Source organism: Pongo abelii, chromosome 13, assembly GCF_028885655.2.
Source record: "Pongo abelii isolate AG06213 chromosome 13, NHGRI_mPonAbe1-v2.0_pri, whole genome shotgun sequence".
In the NCBI taxonomy this organism is placed as follows: Eukaryota; Metazoa; Chordata; class Mammalia; order Primates; family Hominidae; genus Pongo; species Pongo abelii.
Window position 1 is genome coordinate 36,821,215 of NC_071998.2, and position 15,856 is coordinate 36,837,070.

General features: G+C 35.6%; 1 protein-coding gene across 1 annotated transcript; it reads left to right on the forward strand.

Annotated features, from left to right (window-relative positions):
* The first annotated feature begins 639 nt into the window (after positions 1-639).
* Positions 640-3,881, forward strand: LOC100434796 (interferon alpha-5). Its single transcript, XM_063714116.1, has one exon. It carries the CDS (start codon positions 3,016-3,018, stop codon positions 3,583-3,585), a length of 570 nt encoding a protein of 189 aa, XP_063570186.1. The 5' UTR covers positions 640-3,015; the 3' UTR covers positions 3,586-3,881.
* The last annotated feature ends 11,975 nt before the right edge of the window (positions 3,882-15,856 follow it).

Below are 15,856 nucleotides of genomic sequence, written 5' to 3' on the forward strand. Positions count from 1 at the left end.
TTCTCAAGAAGAAAAAACTAGAATATAATGTGTAAGTAAAATGAGGTCTAATTTAATTGTAATGTAACATGTTGGCAAAAGCAAATGGGACGTTTCAGTAAAGAAGAAGAACAGCTGAAGAGAAAGACCCTGTCATTACTTAGGCAGGACTTTCCTGGGAAAACACTGACCAATCCAGAAATCAGTTCTTATGACCAGAAATATTCCCAGAGACCATGTAAGAGCTGAGGATTTAGAGTCCAATTTTGGGGTTTAAATAGTGGCCTCAAATTCAATACCTCACTGTTCTTCTGTTTTTTCTTTTGTAAATGGGAATAATAGTAGAACCTATCAGTCTTCTTTGGTCACTGATATCTCCAGTGAATAAATGGGGGCTAGGTATATGGTAGGTGTTCAGTTAATACAAAAAGAGGATATTAATTATTGGTAAAATGAGCATCAATTTTGTAAGTTCTAAGAACAATATCTGACTGAAAATAAACACCTTCAACAATTTACCTGCTTCCTTCCTTTTTTAAACATTATCTTCATTATTGAACTTTATTAAGTTGGGGGAAGTATCCTTTAATATTGTTAACTCCCTTGATTCTTGTAAAAAACATAATAAGGGAAATACTGATCTCTTGAATGTATTTATACACTAAGGGAGAACTTGAGAATTAACACTTACTCATTATGCAGAGAGTACAGGGTACTCTTTTAAAAATTGCCCTTTTTTTATGTACAAATTCTTGCGATTGGTGTGACTCTGTGAAGGCTGGATTCAGCAAAGCTGAAAACACTCCATGGACCAGGAATGATTACTCTTTTTTCCAGCTCATACCCACTTGTTCCCTTTGATCTACATCTCTTCTACCATTTTGCTTCTCCTCTTCCCCATTCTTTAATCTCCTTCTTTACTGGGATGAATGTAGATAAGTTGCATTTTGTCATCATTTTTTTCCCAGTGAGATATTGTCTCCCTAGAGGATATTGTCACGCTAGAGAAAAGAGTGTTACTGACTGTTATAACTGCCTTGTGAGTGAGATGGTGCTGGGGGAAATAAAACAAATTAACTTAGGATTAGAATCTCCCAGCCCAAGTGACCAGAAAAGAATCAGGATTCTTTTATCACATTTAGATACACATTTGTTTTCTTTGTATCTCCATTCTGTAGGATTTTTTAAATCACATTTAGATATACATTTGTTTTCTCTTTGTCTCCATTCTTTAGGATTCAAAAAGAGACAACCTTTACTTTCAATGAAAATGAAAATGAGAAAGATCTCTGGTATACTGCATGCTATGTAAACAATTGTACAACCCATTTATGCTATCACATTTACATTATGTTATGGACATTTAGGACAAAAATGGTTTTCTTTAGTTTGAAGAGAATCAACTAGAATTAGAACCTCTGTGGGTTCTTTGGAAATCTGAACTTTCATGACAAATAATATTTTTAAAATCAAATTGGTGACATTTTCTCCATTGCATATACTCATTAAGTATATAATATTGCTTCCAAGAATGTAAAAGTTATTTCCTGGGGTCCTCTAAAGTTCAACTCTATCTGACAAAACCTTATTCCTTAGTATCTTTTTAATTGAGTTTTTTTTGTTGTTGTTGTTTGTTTGTTTGCTTATTTTTTTGAGGCGGAGTCTCGCTCTGTTGCGAGGCTGGAGTGCAGTGGTGTGATCTCGGTTCACTGCAACTCCGACTCCCTGGTTCAAGCAATTCTCCTGCCTCAGCCTCCCGAGTAGCTGGGATTACAGACACGTGCCACCATGCCCAGCTAATTTTTGTATTTTTAGTAGAGACGGGGTTTCACCATGTTGTCCAGGATGGTCTTGATCTCCTGACTCGTGATCTGTCCACCTCAGCCTCCCAAAGTGCTGGGATTACAGATGTGCGCCACCATGCCCAGCCTAATTGGGTTTTCTTGTAACATCAGAAGCATTGATCTTGAGTTCATGGAAGATACACAAAAGGTATACAAGATCAGTGCTACAAGCATATGGCAAATGGGTGGCTGTTATTGGAGGACTTTCCAAGATTTATTAGATGTCAAAGACATATCATGTGAGGTGGCCTCTGTATACATATGAGCTGTCATTTGCTGTCTTGTAGATGTTGCTTATGTTTGATCCTGAGCATTTATGACTGTGTTGTGAGTTCTGAGGTTTCAATAAAAATACTTTATCTTTTACTATTTAATTCTACTAAAGTTGTTCAACACATCAATAATTATGTCAAGCACTGAAGAGAAAAATTTTTTGACAATATCTAGATCAATATCTAGAAGCTAGTGAATTTTTAAAATTTCCCTATGAAGCAAAATTGAAAATACACTAAAAATAAATGTTAAAAATTATTTCAACTTTAATAGTCTTTAGATATTTTGAATTTTTAAGTATTTCATTATACTAAGCAATATTACATATTTTCATAATTTGTTAACTTACTTATTTAATCTGACACACTACAATTTATATAAGTAAATAAATCACATTGTTACTTAAACAAATTGAGCTATGAAGTTAAAAATCCATAAATCGTAAATTTAATTATTAACTTTTAACTTAAAATTTTCATTTGTTCATTCTTAATCCTGGATTGAATAAATTCTATTTTACATTCTATTACACTGCTTTTAAAGCATTGAAGAAGTACAATATTCTCTCTTGATAATGGGTACTGTAATGTAGATACATCAGCCAATACATAGTATATCTGTGCTATTAAAATTTAATGGGACTTTGAGTTAGGAAAAAAAATTTCTAAAAAGCACATGTGGCAGAGGAAGACGAGGTAATAATGAAAAAAAGTAAACTGAGAAACACTGCTGTACATCCATGTAGAAAGAGCATAAAAGAAAGCAAAAAGAGAAGTAGAAAGTAACACAAGGCATTCAGAAAATGGAAACTAGTATGTGACCTTTTTAAGATCTGTGCACAAAGCAAGGTCTTCAGAGAAGAGCCCAAGGTTCAGGGCCACTCAATCTCAATAGCCCAGAAGCATCTGCAACCTCCCCAATGGCCTTGTCCTTTGCTTTACTGATGGCCCTGATGGTGCTCAACTGCAAGTCAATCTGTTCTCTCGGCTGTGATCTGCCTCAGACTCACAGCCTGAGTAATAGGAGGACTTTGATGATCATGGCACAAATGGGAAGAATCTCTCCTTTCTCCTGCCTGAAGGACAGACATGACTTTGGATTTCCTCAGGAGGAGTTTGATGGCAACCAGTTCCAGAAGGCTCAAGCCATCTCTGTCCTTCTTGAGATGATCCAGCAGACCTTCAATCTCTTCAGCACAAAGGACTCATCTGGTACTTGGGATGAGACACTTCTAGACAAATTCTACACTGAACTTTACCAGCAGCTGAATGACCTGGAAGCCTGTATGATGCAGGAGGTTGGAGCGGAAGACACTCCTCTGATGAATGTTGACTCTATCCTGGCTGTGAGAAAATACTTTCAAAGAATCACTCTCTATCTGGCAGAGAAGAAATACAGCTCTTGTGCATGGGAGGTTGTTAGAGCAGAAATCATGAGATCCTTCTCTTTATCAACAAACTTGCAAGAAAGATTAAGGAGGAAGGAATGAAAACTGTTCAACATGGAAATTATTCTCATTGACTAATACACCATCTCACACTTCATGAGTTCTGCTGTTTCAAAGATTAATTTCTGCTATATCCATGACTTGAGTTGAATCAAAATTTTCAAATGTTTCAGAAGTGTTGAGCAACACTTCTTTAGCTCCACGGGGACAAAATCTTTACAGATGATCATGCCAATCTATCTATTCTATCTATCTATCTATCTATCTATCTATCTATCTATCTTCTATCTATCTATCTATCTATCTATCTATCTTCCTATCTATCATCTATCTTCTATCTAATCTATTTAAATATTTACTTATTTGTAAGATTTAAATTATTTTAAATTATGTTTGTTCAGGTAATATCACATCCACCTTTACTTTGTGGCTAATATAATATGTTCTTTATGTTTTGTCAGCTGATTATTTTGCTTTGTTCATTAAATTTTTACTATAAATAACTTGTTTGTTTATTCTTTAAAATGAAACTCCAAGCCTGATTGTAGAACTTAATTAAAAACAGATGGTACAGTTAAGTTACCTATCATTATTTTATTCAAATTTCAAGTAAAAGAAGATTTTTCTACACCAGGTTTTATGTTGCCTTCAGGATATACTAAAAAAGTGAACATAATAAATACAATTCCTGTTCTCTTGTATCTTTGATTTTTGCCAAAAAAGAAATTTAACAACAATAATTATGATTAATATGAATTATGTTAAATGCTATAATGTGAGCTAGGAAAAAAAAAACAGTGAATTCCTCTCAGCAGAATGTGGATAGAGGCATGTCCAGAAAAAAAAATAAAAGCAGAGCTATCCTCTCTAAATTGACTTTTAAACATGTAATTGCAAATGTGCATTGCTAGTCAGATACATGAGTTTGCAATATCCAAGGAATACAAGTCTGGAGGATCATAACTGGCAACCAAATGCCTAAAAATGGAGGCTGTCATGTGAGGAACCAATGTAGAGTGGAAAATAAGACTTAAACTAGATTCTGAGGACCTTCCACCATTAAAGAGAGGAAAGAGGAGAGACACAAAGAAAACAGAGGTGGAATACCTTAAACATTAGAAAGACAAGAGGGAATGATGACAAAAATGTATTAAGAAAATAAATATACTTAGAAGAAGAATCAATAGACTTATGGGAAATGTGGATTAAAACTGCCCACAACATCAGAAAAATAGATGGCAGTGGAGATCTTGGTGAGAGCTGGATTGGCAGAATTAATGAGTACAAACCATACTGGAGTAGGTGGAAGAGTGAATCAGAGAAGAGAAATCAGTGATAACCATATGTAGGAAATAATTGTGAGATGTTTGCCATGGAAATGGAGGGGTAAATAAGGTTGGACTTGAAAAAGAATGTGGATTATTTTTTATGTACATAGTTTTTCTTTTTTGAAAATAGAGTTTGTGGATTCAATCTATTGGCAAGTCATGTTAATATGTTTAATATTTTAGTATTTAAATCATAACATAATTATTTGCATAATAATTTATCATTATTTTGATTAATACTATGTTACATGTCAGGAAAAAATGACAAACTTAATGCTAAATGGCGAGTTAATGGGTGCAGCACACCAGCATGCACATGTATACATATGTAACTGACCTGCACGTTGTGCACATGTACCCTAAAACTTAAAGTATAATAATAAAAAAAAAGTAAAAAAATAAAAAATAATAAAATGGGAAACTGGATGAATCTCTTTATACTTTTGGCCAAAACCAGCTGAAAATACTACGTGAACCAAAGAGAAATTCAGAGTGCAGCAGAGAGTTGCATATAACTCAGTAGTAAAAGGAGATTTAATAATTATTACAGAAATCATGAATACAAAGCTTACACATCAGGTGTAAATAACAATAAAGATTTTACATTGAAATTACATTCTGCTTACATGTAAGCATGATATTCAGAAAACCACTTAATCTCTCTGAGCCTCAGTTTTCTTTTGAAAATATACTTTCTACATTAAAAAAGCAATACATACCACTGTTATTTTCTTTTAAACTTTTATTTTAGGTTCAGGGGTACATGTGTAGTTTTGCTATATAGATAAATTACATGTCACAGACATTTGGTATATGAATTATTTCATCATCTAGGTTATAAGCATAGTACACAATAGATAGTTTATCAATTGTCACTCTCATCCCACCCTCCATCTTCAAGTATGCCCCGGTGTCTGTTGTTCCCTTTTTTGTGTCCATATAAACTTAATATTTAGCTTCCACTTAGAAGTGAGAACGTGTGGTATTTGATTTTCTGTTTCTGCGTTAGTTTGCTTAGGATAATGGCCTCCAGCTCCATACAACTTCCCGTAGAAGACAAGATCTTGTTCTTTTTTGGCTGCATAGTATTCCATGGTATATATGTACTGCATTTAGGATTTGGCTCTCAGCTTGACTGTTGGTGGTGTATGGGAATGCTAGTAATTTTTGTACATTGATTTTGTATCCTGAAACTTTACTGAAGTTGTGTATCAGCTCAAGGAGCTTTTGGGCAGAGACTATGGGGTTTTCTATGTAGAGAATTATACCGTCTATGAACAAGGATAGTTTGACTTCTCTTCCTATTTGGATGTCCTTTATTTCTTTCTCTTGCCTGATTACTCTGGCCAGGACTTCCAGTACTATGTTGAATAGTACTGGTGAGAGAGGACGTCCTTATCTTGTGCCAGTTTTCAAGGGGAAAGCTTCCAGGTTTGCCCATTCAATATGATGTTGATTGTGGGTTTGTCATAGATGGCTCTTATTACATTGAGGTATATTCTTTCAATACTTAGTTTATTGAGAATTTTTAATGTGAAGGTGTTGAATTTTATCAAAAGCCTTTTCTGCATCTATTGAGATAATCATGTGTTTTTCTCTTTAGTTCTGTTTATTTGATGAATCACATTTATTGATTTGTGTATTTTGAACCAACCTTGCATCCCAGAGATAAAGCCTATTTGATTGTGGTGGGTTAGCTTTTTGATGTGCTGTATTTCATTTGCTAGTATTTTTTTTAAGGATTTTTACATTGGTGTTCATCAAGAATATTGACCTGAAATTTTCCTTTTTTGTTGTATCTCTGGCCAGTTTTTGTGTCAGGATGATGCTGGCCACATAGAATAAGTTAGGAAGGAGTACTTCCTCCTCAATTTGTTGGAATCATTTCAGTAGAAATATTACCAGGTCTTTTTTTTTTACATCTGGTAGAATGTATCTGTGAATTCATCTGGTCTTGCCTTTTTCTGATTTGTAGAATTTTTATTACCACTTCAACTTTAGAACTCATTTTTGATCTCTTCAGAGATTCAGTCTCTTCCTGGTTCAGTCTTGGGAGGGTTTATGTTTCCAGAAATTTATCCATTTCTTTTAGGTTTTCTAGTTTGTGTGCACGGAAGTGTTTGTAATAGTCTCTGAGGTTCGGTATATATATTTAAGATAATTAGGTCTTCTTGTTGAATTGAGCCCTTTATCATTATGTAATGCCTTTCCTTGTCTTTTTTGATCTTTGTTAATTTTAAGTGTGTTTTCTCTGAAGTTAGAATAGCAACACCTGCATTTTTCTATTTTCCATTTGCTTCGCTGATTTTTTTTCCAGTCCCTTTACTTTGAGCCTGTGAGTGTCATTGCATGTAAGATGGGTCTTTTGAAGATAGCATAGTGTTGGGTTTTGGTTCTTTATCTAACTTGACACTCTCTGCCTTTTAATTAGGGCATTTAGCTTGTTTGCATTCAAGGTTAGTATTGATATGTGTGGATTTGATCCTGTCATAATGTTGTTATATAGTTATTTTTCAGACTTGTTCATGTGATTGCTTTATAGTGTCATTAGTCTGTGTACTTCCTTTCCATATTTAGCACTCCCTTGAGAAACTCTTGTAAGTCAGATTTAGTGGTAAATTCCCTTAGCATTTGCCTGTCTGTAAAGGATCTTATTTCTCCTTTGCTTATAAAGTGCAGTTTGGCCAGATATAAAATTCTTGGTTAAAAATTGTTTTCTTTAAGACAACTGAATATAGTTCCTAATCTCTTCTGGCTTATAGAGTTTCTGCTGACAGGTCTGCTGTTAGCCTGATGCAGTTCCCTTTGTAGGTGACCTGCCCCTCCTCTCTAGATGCCTTTAGCATTTTTTCTTTCATTTAGGCCTTGGAGAATCTGATGACTAAGTGTGCTAGGGAAGGTCTTTTTCTGTAGCATTTTGCAGGGATTCTCTGCATTTCCTGAATTTGAATCTTGGCCTCATTAGTGAGGTTGGGAAAATTTTCATGGACAATATTTTGAAATATGTTCTCCAAGTTGCTTGGTTTCTCTCTCTGTCTCTCAGGCATGCCAATAAGTCATAGATTGGGTCTCTTTACATAATCTTATATTTCTTGGAAGTTTTGTTTATTCTTCTTTATTGTTTTTTCTTTATTTTTCTCTGACAGAGTTATTTTGAAGAGCCAGTTTTCAAGCTCTGAGATTCTTTCCTCAGCTTGGTCAATTCTGCTGTTAATACTTGCAATTGTATTATGAAATTCCTGTACAGTATTTTTCAGCTCTATCAATCAGTTTGATTCTTTCTTATAGTGACCATTTCATCTATTAGCTCCTGTATTGTTTTATTGTAATCCTTAGACTCCTTGGATTGGATTGGGTTTCAACTTTCTCCTATATGTCGATGATCTTGATTCCTATCCATATTCTGAATTCTATTTCTGTCAATTCAGCCATCTTAGCCTGGTTAGGAACCATTGCTGTAGAACTAGTGGGGATGTTTGTAGGTAAGAAGTCACTCTAGTTTTCTGAGTTGCCAGAGTTCTTGAACTGGTTCTTTCTCATCTTTGTGGGCTGATGGTCCTTCAATCTTTTAAGTTGCTAACCTTTGGATTGCTTTTTTTTTCTTTTATCCTATTTAACATTCTTTGGGGTTTAGTTTTGCCATAATGTGGGTTCAGTCAATTGGCTTCATCTATGGGGATTTTAGTGGGCCAAGGTTCAGCTCAGGAGCCCTGAACTGCATGATCCTACTCTGGGTGCCTACTATCAGGCCCGCAGCTTCATTCTGGGGCCCCTGGAGATTAGCAACCTGCCATGCTGAAGGGGCCTAATTTGTTCCTGAACCACTGGTCAGAACACTGTGATGGGTGGTGCCAGCCACAGTGCTTCATAGAGTGGTGGCAGTGGGATCCTTTCTCATTTGCATGTGTCAGCAGCTGCAGCAGCTTGGGAAGGCAAATGCTCATTGACTGCAGTGGGGCACTGGTGAGTGCAGGGGTGTTGGACTCCATGTAGGCATTCACAGTGGCAGTGGTGGCAGCACAGTGCAGAGGCTGCAGGAGCTCAGTTTTTTATAAATATAATGGGTTCAAATATTTATATAGTTGTTATTCCTAAATGAACACATATAGTTTAAAGCACTGTGTGTGGTATCCTTCACAGAGTAAGGATTTAAAATACGGCAGGTATTTTCCTATTTTCCTTCATCCAGCTAGAGAAGAGAATATTATTTGTCTTTCTATAACATTCTCAGGAACTGCGTCCTCCCTTTCAGAAACTGATCTCCAAAGGAGGCAAACTAAAAACCTAGAATTCGGTCAAAAAATCTGGAGGGGCTGAAAAATTGTCCCTCCTTATTTCAAAGAAGTTTGCTATTTGTATTCAGTCAGGAAATGGTGGCTTGTATACATACCTGAGAGAGAAGAAGCACCATCTAGATTGAAGTTCAGAAGATATATGATGTTTATTAGCTGATTCTGGCACCTGGCACATTCCCTTTCTGGCTCTCAGAATTCCAGAATATACTTCCATATAAAGTTAGTCTCCTAAACTGAAGTGAAATATACATAGCAACCTTTGCTGGTTCTGAGACCTGGCACACTTCCCCCTTTCCTCCCTGTTTTTCTGGATCCCATTTTTAACTCCCATACCACAATAATTTCCTTCCTCTTCTTCTAGAAATCTGCACTGTGCTCTTCTCTTCACTCTTCATTAACCTGCATTGCCTCTTCATACAGCTGTTCTCAGTTCTCTTGTGGGTTTTGTCCATCAATTTCCCCTTAAGAGTACAAAACCACAAATTAAAGCAGACATTGAATGAAAGTTCTAGGTTTTTCAGAAACTCTTATATGAAAGGCTGTTTTTCTTTTCTTATAAATATTTCTGGATAAGAGGGAATGTCCCTGTTATAATGATGTAACATTAGCTTAGCAAAAAGAAAATAAATGGCAGTTCCATTTTACTCTGAGGCTATTAAAACATTTTTAGGGGAAGAGAGCCACTGATGACGAAAATGCACCAAGACCGCAACCAAGTCTGTGGAGACCAGGCTTTTCTGTTTATGCAGAAGTCTGTCTCTGGGCAGGAGATTTATCTTCAGAGCAATGCACATTGCAAGATCACAATTCCTAATACAGCAAAGACTTTTACAAAATTTATTAATTTAACTTAGTTAATTCAGAAGAAGAAGAGAATGGCAGTTTAGTTCTGTTTCTTTTCTTTCCAGTTGATGCACTCTGCACTGAGTAGGCTTATTTAGAATTTGAACCCTTCCTGAGGATTAGGATCCATGAAACAAGAACATGAAACCTAGATAAATAACAAATTTGAATCATTAGTCATTAATGTGAGTATCTAAAGGTCTGCCATATAACAACTTGTCACAGTTAATCATGAAGCTGGTGATTATGAAATCTTTAAAGATCAAAGGCACATTCAGATAAAACCTCATATAAATGGAAATTCCAGCTAAGCCTGTTCAAAGGGTATAATGAGCTCCAATTACTGTGATTCCATGTGAAGCAAGCTACATGTCGCACTGATGATGCTAGGACACCACACCAACTTTTTAGATAGCCACCAAGATACCTGGACAGGGAGTCCTGCCAGAGCATTAGGGTGCTTTCACACACTGACTCAATGTGCAGTCTGGGACCTGTGGAAAAGGCTCCATGTGACTCTGTGTCTGTGTGAGTCACACATATTTGTGCACATAGGCAGGCAGGCCAACATCTTGGCAATGACATTGTATTCTTCCCTTAAATCTATAACTTCAATCTAGTCATGAGAAAATACCATACAAATTCAAATCAGTGGACATTCTACAAAATAATTGACCAATTTTAATTAAAAGTCTCAAGATCATGAAAGACTAGGAAAGACTGGTCACGTGTTACAGATTAAAGGAGACTAAAGAGATAAGACAACTAAGTGCAATGTGGGATCCTGGATTGATTCTTGAAACAGAAAAATAATATTAATAACAGATTGTTGAAATCTAAAGCTTAGTAATATTGTACCAGCGTAAATTTCTCAGTTTTGATAACTGTGCCACAATTATGTATGTTGTGTATATTACGGGGATGAACAAAATATTTTTCACATGCATTCAGCTCTATGAAGTAAATACTTAGGAAAACAAAAAGTAGGATATAACAAGTGTAAGTAAAATAGGACCCAATTTATTCATGATGTAACATGACTGGCATAAGCAAATGAGACTTTACAGTGAAGAAGAAGAATAAAGGCTGAAGAGAAAGAGCCTGTCATTACTTAGGCAAGACTCTACTGGAAAAGCACTGATCAGTCTAGAAATCACATCTGGTTCTTATGGCCAAAATATTCCCAGGGAGTATGTAAGACCTGATGATTCAGTCAGATTTTCTGGATTCAGACAGTGGCTCCAGAATTCAATAGCTCCCTGCACTTCTGCCTTTTTTTTTCTATAAATGGATATAATAATAGAAACTTCACTGTCTGCTTTGGTCACTGTATTACTCAGGTGTTTTCCACTACTCAGGTGTTTTCCAGTGAGACAGAATCAGTGGAATTACATTATATCATTTATTGTGATCCCTCAAATCTTTTTAAGTTAAAAAGCTTTTCAGACTTTGTAACTGCATGAGCTAATCCTTCAAATATATCATTAGAGGGATTAGCTCATGCAGTTACAAAGTCTGAAAAGCCCCTCCCATGCCACATGCCATCTGTAAGCTGGAGACCCTGGGATGCTGGTAGTGTGGCCCACTCGAAGTCTGAAGCTCCCCTCAGAACCAGAGAAGCTGATAATGTAACTCTCAGTCCCAGACCAAAGTCCTGAGAACCTGGTGGCTTCTGGTTTAAGCCCTAGAGTACACAGGTAGGGGAGCTTGGAGTTGTTGTCCAAGGACAGGGGAGAAAGAGTTCATCCCAGTTCCAGGAGATAGACCCACAGATAGAGTTTTTGTTTTCTTTGGACTGTAGAGCAGATTGCATGGTGCCTGCCTACATTGAGGGTGGATCTTCCCCACCTAGAGCACTGATAATCTCCCCTGGAAACACCTTGGGATACACCCCAAAATAATGCTTGATCAGGTTGCTAGGTATTCCTAATGCAGTCATGCTTGACACCTAAAATTAACCATCAGACACAATGATATGTACAGTGACTAAATGGAACTGAGCACTGGTAAGTTTTCAATAAATATGAAAAATGTGGAGTTTCAAATGGGGTAAAATGAGGACTGATTTGTAAGTGTTACAACAATGTATGGCTTACAATAAACACCTTCTAGAATTTAGCTATTTTATTCTTCTTATTGACACTCTCCTCATTATTTAACTACTAAGTTGAGGGAAGCATCCTTTGAAATTATTCATTTCCTTGCTTCTTGTGACAGTGATGACAAGAAAATGATTACTGTTCTGTTTATTAATCCACTAAGAAAGAACTTAGTGCGATTAACACCCATTATCCAGAGAGAATACTGTACTCTCAAAAATTTACCATTTGTGTGTAAACTCTGTTGACTTGGTTGATATGTCCTCAACTATGTGAAGGCTGGATTCCTCAAATCTGAAAGCCAGCCCCTAGACCAGGAATGATGACTTTTCCTTGAGCATATGCCCATCTACTGCTTTTGACCTACATCCTTGTCCAATTTTAATTCCTCTCTACCTCGTCTCGTAATCACCTGTTGGTTAGGCAGAATTTAGCCAAGTTATATTTGTCATTTTTTCCCAGTGGAATAATGTTGCCTTGCTACATATTTTTAAAATTAAAATAAAATAAAGCTAACATAATATTTACCATATTAACCATTTTTAGGTATACAGTTCAATAGTGTTAAATGTATTCCCACCATTGTGGAACTAATCTCCATACTTTTCCAACTTGCAAAACTGAAATTCTGTGCTCTTTTAACAACATCGCCACATTCCTTCTGGCTCCCTCCACACCTCAGCCCCTGGTAACCACTATTCTACTGTTTCTATTAATTTGATTTCTCTAGATACCTCATACAAGTGGAATAATATAATATTTGTTATTTTGTGACTGGTTTATTCACTTAGCGTAATGTCCTCAAAGTTCATTCATGTTGTAGTATGTGTCAGAATACGGCTGAATAATATTTTATTATACGTATATATCATATTTTGCTGAATAATATAATGCAGAATAATATTGCATTGTATAAGGTTGAATAATATTCTGTACTATGTTTAATAGAATGCATATAAGGCTGAATAATATTCCATCATATGTGTATACCATGTATACCACATTTTATTTATCTATTCGTACATCCATTGATGAGCACTTGGGTTTCTTCCGCCTTTGGCTATACTGATGAAAGCTTTTATAAACATTATGTACAAATAAATCTTCAAACACTTATTTAAAAAATTCTTAGGACATATACTCAGAAGTGGAATTGCTGGATTATACGGTAATTCTATTTTAAATTTTTTGAGGAACATCGTGCTGTTTCTCATTGCAACTAGGCTGCACCATTTCACATTCCCATCAACAGGGCACAAGGGTTTCAGTTTCTTCATATCATTGCCAACTCTTGTAATTTATTTCTATCTATACCTATACAATATCAACATCTATATCATCTATTTATATAGTAACCACCCTGATGGATGTGAAGTGCTATCTCATTGTGATTTTGATTTGTATTCCCTAACAGTTAGTGAGGTTGAGCATCTTTCCATATGTACCTTAGTCTGTTAGAGCTGCTATAACAAGTACCAACAACTTGATAATTTACAAATAAGAGAAATTTATTTCTCACAGTTCTGGAAGCTGGAAAGTCCAACAGCCAGGCCCCTGCAGATTCTGAGTCCACTGAGGGCCCATTTCTTGACTCAAATGATGATGTCTTCTTGTGGTATCCTCAAATGCTGGAAGGAAAGTTGGCTCTCTGGGGTCCCTTTTATAAGGGCGCTGATCCCATTAATGAGGGATCTGCCCTCATGGTTTAATCTGCTGCCAAAATGCCCACCTTCTAATACCATCACCTCAGTGTTAGGATTTCAGCATCAGAATTTAGGAGGAACATTCAGACCATAGAAATATACTAGTTGAACATTTGTATGTCTTCTTTAAATAAATGTCTATTCAAATCTTTTCCCTTTTAAAATTAAGTTAAATGCTTTTTTTAAATTATACTTTAAGTTTTAGGGTACATGTGCACAATGTGCAGCTTAGTTACATATGTATACATGTGCCATGTTGGTGTGCTGCACCCGTTAACTTGTCATGTTGTTGATTGTAGAAGTTCCTTATAGATTCTGGTCATTACCCCTTATTGGATACATTATTTGCAAATACTTTCTTCCGTTTTTAAGATTGCCCTTTTAACTCTTTTGATTGTATCTTTGAGACACAGAAGATTTTAATTTTGATGTAGTTTCATTTATCTATTTTTACATTAGTTGCCTGTGCTTTTGGTACCATATCCAATAATTAATTGTTAAATCCATTGTTATAAAGCTGTTCTTGTAGGTTTTTTCTAGGAGTTTTATGTTTTCAGGTATTATCTTTAGACATTTAATTCAATTTTAATTATTTTTTGTATATAATGTAAAGTAGGAGTTCAACTTTATTCCTTTGTCTGTCCACATCCAGTTTTTCCAACACCATTTGTTAAAAAGACTATTTTTTCCCATGGTGTATCTGTCTTAGTGTGTTTTCTGTATGGGGTAGGAGAGAAGGGCAAAGGTGAGAGGTTTGTTAATGGACGCCTTTTATTCCTTTCTTTTGAATCATCCAAAAAATTGATAATAAAATTTATTTTTTTATTAAAAACTGATTCTTTCTGATATGTACCCTTATATACTCATGCTGGTTCTATACCAGTGTCACCTAAATATCATCAAATGATTGAAGCTTAGGTTTCTGAGTTGTAGAAAAATGATGTCACAACTCCTTACATTTCACACACACATTCTGTGAATTTGGTCTCTACTTGACAAGGCAAAAAAAATGAAGCATTAATGATATGGGGGACAAATGGCTACTAACCTCAAAAAGGTAGCATGGTATGTTTTCTGATTGCTGTGAGCTGTGTGAACCAGGGAAATGCTTATCTCCTTCATCTAGTGAATCAACCACAGTAGGAAAGCTGGGCTGAGTCTGGGATTAAAGCCAGACTTTCCTTGATAAGCAGCTCTTTAAAACCCTTCACTTCTGTGCAAGAACTGCATAATATTCTTCCATTTTGGTCATAAAAGGTCTTTCCGCACTCAAAACTCGACTATTGGATGGAAAGATACAGAAGAGAATTCTTTACTGGACTCTATCAGTACACACGATGAATTCCACTCTGAGCTGGAGGTGAGAAACAGTGCTGTCATCTTTGGGAATGAGAACAGCATGCTGGCCTGAAGAAGGTCTCCTGATAAATTAGTGAAGTCCTGAAGGAGATAAGTCAGACCTTACGTGGTGGTACTAGCAGTAGACCAAAAATTGTTAGGTGCTTTTTGTTTATTCTTAAACTCAAAAAATAGCTCAAGGGTTAAAAATAAATAGGCTTCCAAGGGTCTATAAGTGATAGATTAATATTTATTTTAACATATTTCTTTGCAGAAAAATATTTATTTTAACATATTTCTTTGCATTAAACCTTAGACTTTGTTTTTCCATTGGGAGGACAAATCTATTCCCTTATAATTTTTTTTTAAAAAATTGTCTACTTAGAATTTAAAGTCAGTCAGTTAAATTTACTTGTAACAACTTTGTTGCCCTTGTTCGTATCTATTCCTCGGTTGTTTAACAGGCCCTTTTACACAAGCCAGTAGTCTCAACCCTCTATAAGGTTTTCACCTTGGATTGTTGGCATGTTTAGAATAGTTCATCCTTCCAGATTTTACTCAATGAGTGTAATACAAATAAAGGTTTGTTGGAAATGATTGAATTAATTTTTTTAAATTTCTATTTTTCTTTTTAATAATTGACAAATAATTGTGTCTGTTATTGCAGAACATAGTGATGTTTCAATGCTCGTACAGTGATCAGATCA

Coding starts and splice junctions, on each gene's coding strand:
- LOC100434796 (XM_063714116.1), top strand. CDS start 3,016: ATGGCCTTGTCCTTTGCTTTACTGATGGCCCTGATGGTGCTCAACTGC.